This window comes from Suncus etruscus, chromosome X, assembly GCF_024139225.1.
Source record: "Suncus etruscus isolate mSunEtr1 chromosome X, mSunEtr1.pri.cur, whole genome shotgun sequence".
Classification (NCBI taxonomy): Eukaryota; Metazoa; Chordata; class Mammalia; order Eulipotyphla; family Soricidae; genus Suncus; species Suncus etruscus.
The window spans coordinates 19,580,954-19,587,017 of NC_064868.1; the positions used below are offsets into that span (position 1 = coordinate 19,580,954).

The 6,064-nt window shown below is 43.2% G+C and overlaps 1 protein-coding gene across 1 annotated transcript; it reads right to left on the reverse strand.

Annotated features, from left to right (window-relative positions):
* Positions 1–3,927: 3,927 nt before the first annotated feature.
* Positions 3,928–5,823, reverse strand: LOC125998761 (transcription factor SPT20 homolog). Its single transcript, XM_049766829.1, is given in 5 exon segments — positions 3,928–4,130; positions 4,217–4,524; positions 4,526–4,761; positions 4,763–5,505; positions 5,703–5,823. Coding segments are annotated over 5 exon segments (1,611 nt in total).
* Between the last annotated feature and the right edge of the window lie 241 nt (positions 5,824–6,064).

Below are 6,064 nucleotides of genomic sequence, written 5' to 3' on the forward strand. Positions count from 1 at the left end.
GCTTTCAGGAATGATGTGATTTTATATGTAAATTTATTATAATGAGCACACTTGACTGATATGGTCTAATTCTAATGGGTCTTAGGCTTTGTTTTATCTTTTGTAGATTATTAACTTTGTTGATATAAACATCAGGTTTCCAGTCTTTGTGTAGGCATATAAGGAAAGCCTGACTGAAGATAAGAATTGATCAAAAATGGAAAGGGAAAAAGACTGATATTGATACAGGTACAATAGTTATGGTTACATTGAAATTCTAGTTTAAATAGATAAAGGATAAATTACATGAGATCTAAATAAGATCTCTCTTTTTTTTCTTTTTTGAATTTTAGGGCCACCCCTAGTGATGCTCAGGGGTTACTCCTGGCTATGCATTCAGAAATCGCTCCTGGCTTGGGGAACCATATGGGATGCCAGGGGATCAAACTGAGGTCCGTCCTAGGCTAGCGCTTGCAAGGCAGACGCCTTACCTCTAGCACCACCTCTCTGGCCCCCAAATAAAATCTCAAGCAAGTATTTTAATTTTTTTTTGTTTGATATATATATTATCTTCCAATCTAGTCTAGGACCAGAAAGTCCTTCCTAGATAGTTTCCTAATTGCATACATATACTGGGATTTCATTTCAAGGATGATACACTTTCTTCTTTATCAAGTGTCACATTTGCACAAAATTATAAACCTTGTAGAGCAGGGGTCTCAAACTCAATTTACCTGGGGGCCACAGGAGGCAAAGTCGGGGTGAGGCAGGGCTGCATAAGGAATTTCGCTTACCAAATATTCGCAATAAAAAAATTGCATTAGTAAGAAAAAACTGGCAGGCCGCGAGTTTGAGACCCCTGTTGTAGAGGATTCTCTAGAAGAAACAAACAAAAAGCACCAAATGGTGGCCTGAAACAAAGCTGTATTTATATGTTTGCCTGAGAAGGGAATCCCACATTACTTAACCACAGTTCCCTGATGTTTCCATCTATTAACAAAGGATCAGAGGAAGGGGAGACATGAAGTCTATGAGAATCACACTTAGGCATCTAAAATCTTACAAAAACTCTTTTTTGTAATTGTTCATTGCACTGATTCCTTCTGGAAGGTGCAGGATCCATCCCCCAAATGTCCAGGATAGGCTACGGAAGTTCTTCTTGGCTCAGAATCACTCTGATGTGTTTGCTTGAAGGTGGTGAAATCCTTCTTTCTCAGGGCTTGGGAGCACACTAGGATAGAAGCTTAATGAGAGAACAATCACCATATATTGTCTCTTCACTCTTCTTTGGAAATGTCAGGCCAATTTTCTAATTTTTTTAGAGCAAAAGGTTAACAACATAAACATGAACTTCAAAAATTCATGTGCCTTTCAAAGTTATACTAAAACAAAATATGAGTTGTTATAAAAGATAAAATTTGTTTAAGACATAAAACTTGTACTTGAACTAGCTCTTGGAGATCAATGTTCCTACCAACATCATTCTTTTTTTTTTTTTTTTTTTTTTTTTTTTGGTTTTTGGGCCACACCCGGTGACGCTCAGGGGTTACTCCTGGCTATGCGCTCAGAAGTTGCTCCTGGCTTGGGGGACCATATGGGACGCTGGGGGATCGAACCGTGGTCCGCGCAGGCAAGGCAGGCACCTTACCTCTAGCGCCACCGCCCGGCCCCCAACATCATTCTTAACAGCCCCAAAATGTAAACAACCTAAAGGTTCATCAAAGAATAAACAAAATGTGGTCTTATGTAAACAATGGAGTGCTATTCAGCCATAGGAAACTGAATCAAGCCTAATAAGCATCACATAGATGAACCTCCAAAACATTACTTTTGTTTTGAAATAGAGCCAGTGCAATAATTCAGCAGGAATGGCACTAGCTTTGCACATAGCTGACCTGGATTCAGTCCCCAAAGTCTGTCAGGAGTCATTCCTAAGCGAAAAGTCTCGAGTATGCCCTGAACACAACACATATTGTCAGATTCCACTGGAAGGAAATACTAAGGAAGTCTAGAAATAAAGCAAAAAGTACATTTGGCTGGGCCCGGAGAGATAGCACAGCGGCGTTTGCCTTGCAAGCAGCCGATCCAGGACCAAAGGTGTTTGGTTCGAATCCCGGTGTCCCATATGGTCCCCCGTGCCTGCCAGGAGCTATTTCTGAGCAGACAGTCAGGAGTAACCCCTGAGCACCGCCGGGTGTGGCTCAAAACAAAACAAAACAAAAAAAAAAAGTAAAAAAAAAAAAAAAAGTACATTTGGCTGAAGGTGCAAATCTCTCACATTAGTGAGGTTAACAAGAACTCCTTTATGACCAGATGAAGATGTTTTCTGACTGGTGGGGTCTTGTCCATTTGAATCTTGTAGCACTTGCTGCTGAGGATGAAAAGTTAGAGTGTTGCTGCCATAGACTCAACTGACAGAACTGCTATTGAGGTGATGATGGTTGTGGCTACTTATATATTTTTGAAAGGAGAGAATTCTGTGGATCTCTGTGGAGCTTGGATTTGGGCTTGACACTCTCAGAAGCTCTTGAAGGGTGAACATTCATTTGAGAGTTTGCCTGCCATGTACTGAGTCACACCTTTGGTGGTTGATTTCTTAAAACGCTCTTGCTTACCAAGATTATAGCAGGAGCTGTGTCCACAAAAGTAGAGCCTGATATATGGTTAGGATCACTCACCAAAGCTTTGTTGCTCATGAGGTGTGTTTACTGAAGTAGAACCTGGCACAGGGTTGGAGGCACTCACCAAAGCCTCGTTGCTTGCCATGATTCTGGCAGGAGCTGTGCTCACTGAAGGAGAGCTTGACAGAGGGTTGGAAGCACTCACCAAAGCCTTGTAGTTCACTATGATTCTGATAGGAGCTGTATCCACTGGAGCAGAGCTAGGTACAGGGTTGGGATCATTCACCAAGACCTTGCTGCGCACAATTCTGGCAAGAGTTGTATCCACCAAAGTAGGGCCTGGCATTGGTTTGGAAGCACTCACCAAAGCCTTGTTGCTCACCACAATTCTGACAGGATTTGTTTTCACTGAAGTAGAGCCTGGCATAGAGTTAGAAGCACTCACCAAAGCCTTGTTGCTCACTGTTATTCTGGCAGGTTCTATATCCACTGAAGTAGAGCCTGGGATAGCATCAGGATTAACTACCAAAACCTTGTTGCTTACAGTGATTCTGGCAGGATCTGTATCTACTGAAGTAGAACCTGGAACAGGGTTGGAATCACTCACCAAAGCCTGGGCTCAGTGATGTGGGCTTATAGATCTGATACTCAGGCCTGTAGAATTGGCACTTGCTTGGTTGGACAGGTTTCTCTGGGAGAAGCTGACAGTGGTCTATACTGGGATTCTTTGAGATGAGCTGACATTGGTCAGCTGGAATCCTCTTTATTGAGTTGGCAGTAGGCAAGACCATAGTTCTTCTCTGTGTGGAGCAGACAGTAGGCAGAGCTGAGATGTATTGTGAGTTGACAGTGGCTATGGCTGTGGTTTGCTGTAATGAGCTGACAGAGAGCAGTGATGAAGTGTGCTGAGATAGTGACAGTGAAAAGAGATCGAGTTTGCTGTGTTACTTTGACAGCGGGCACTGCTGAGGTTTGCTGTGCTGAGCTGAGAGCAGGCAATACTGAGGCATAGTGGAATGCAACGGCAGTGGAAGGACACTGGTTTTGCTCTGATGAGCTGGCAGTGGGCAGTGCTAAGGTTCTCTGTGATGACCTGAAAGTAGGCAGTGCTGAGGCCCACTGTGTTGTGATGACAGTGGAAAAATCCGCAGCTCTTTGCGACATTATAGGTGATAGGGCTGTGGTTACTTCACAATTGCTAGTTGACAGGTTAAGGGTTTGTCCTGATGAGTTGAGAGTCAATTCAATAGTGCTATAGTTTTTGGTAAATTGACATGGGACAGCACTGCAGTCCTCTGTGGTAAGTTGAAAGTAGATAAGACCAGGTTTATCTGGATGACATCAGTAGACAGGACCAGAGATCTTTGTAAGGATTTGATAGTGGACACAGATGGTATCTGTAGACAGGACCAGGATACTTGGTATGGTGACAGAAGTCACAGCCTGGCTTGTCTGTGATGATATGACTGATGACTTTGGCAGGGAAGCTGCAGGAGTCACCTGGACTCTGTTCACTTCCACAGAGGATGTCTGGGAAGGAGATGGTGGCTCAGAAGCAGGATCAGGTGATTAAGAGCTAAAAAAACTTCTTATCTGCTCAGGAGTAAAAGTATTACATGAAGAACTGTCTTCAGAGCTTGAAAGAAGTGTCATAGGTAGATCATAAAAGTTATTTTCCTTCTCCAGGATTGAACTGGAAATCAGCATCGGCTCAAAATGTACTCTTTCACTTCCTTGGGAAAGTTGACCAGCAGAGACACCAGAGCTAGTGGAGTCTCTAACTAGACTATCCTTCAAGGCTAACTCCTCAGGCCAATTGATCATGCTCCTAGTGTCCATCTTAGACTCCGGCATAATACCATGTGAATGGTCATCAGTGGAGTGGGCTGGAGACAGTGGTGTCTCACATCTGGCTTCTGTATATGACTATCCCAGAGAAAGGTGGGTCATTAGATGACTGCATCAAGATCGACTTGATTTTCCAAGACTGTTGGCCAGTTTTACATCCAAATCCAGAATTATCTTCCACCTCATGGGCTGGCCAGGCAGCTGGTTTTGAGATACTTGTCCTGCCTTTTGCGTATTTCTCCACAGCTACTTCAGAAGGGACAGCAAAGTCACAGGGTCTCTGTTTCCAAGTATCTACACAGATACTTGCCCTCAGAAATTTTGAGATCATACTGTGAGACGGCTCTATTTTGTTTGCTTCTTTTGCAGTTATTCACCATGCTTAGCTCAGGAGGAGATGAGCAACCAGACAACTCCTCCTGCCTACTAAGAGAGGAAGAAGAATACCTCTCGAGGCTTCCTCTCATTGAGTGAGTGTTCATCTTTTGCTTATTGTAGAGCAGTCGGTTTGCAGTGCAGTCAACTGCTACAGAAGGGTCAAGACACAGCGGGTCGGCTGTTGCTAAGAGCAGCTGGCTCTCAAGCACTAGTTTGTCTTCCTGAGACCATAACTGGCTATTGCTGGTCATTGACTGTACATCACAGGCTAAAGTCTGCATGGTTGGTTGTAAGAGAATATGCCTACTTTGGAAGCCTGGAGGCACCCTATTGCTTGACTGCCTGTAGTCCCTGATTTCTGCTATGACACATCCAGAGTAAAAAATATTAATGTGAGACTTATCCAGGAGATCCACCAAAATAGGAGGTAATTGTTTTGCATCCAAGTAGTCAAGCAATTCTGATTCTTCATAAGGCAGGTGTATGTACTCTGAACAAGTCCCATTTTTGTCCTTCAGCATCAGTGAATAACCATCTTTTCCTGGGAATAGGTTTACAATTAAACAGGGCAGTGGCTCTCTCTTAACAAACTTCTCTAGTAAGTTCACATTGGTTTTTAATTCCTGTATTTCCTCAGGCTCCTTTTTGCATTCTTCAACATATATGTCATATAATTTTTCTTCCTTTTTTTTTTTTTTTGGTTTTTGGTTTTTGGGCCACACCCGGCAGTGCTCAGGGGTGACTCCTGGCTGTCTGCTCAGAAATAGCTCCTGGCAGGCACGGGGGACCATATGGGACACCGGGATTTGAACCAACCTCCTTTGGTCCTAGATCGGCTGCTTGCAAGGCAAACACTGCTGTGCTATCTCTCCGGGCCCAATTTTTCATGGAGAGATTTTTCCCCATCAGATGAGTAATTCCTTTTAGGGGGTCTCTGTTGGGCACTTTCAATGATACACTCTGCCTGATCCAAAGCTTGTTCTAAAGATCGTAGCATTGTGGAAAAAAAAAAAAAAAGGGAACCTAAACGAAAAAAAAATTTTTTTTTGCCATCTGGTGGTGCTCAGGGGTTACTCCTGACTCTAAACTCAGCAATCACTGATGGCAGGCTCAGAGAACCATATGAGATGACAGGGATTGAACCAAGATCAATCACTTGCAAGGCAAATTTCCTACCTGTTATGTTATCATTCTGACTCCGAGGAAAAATTTTTTTTTGTTTTGACTTATGGCCACAC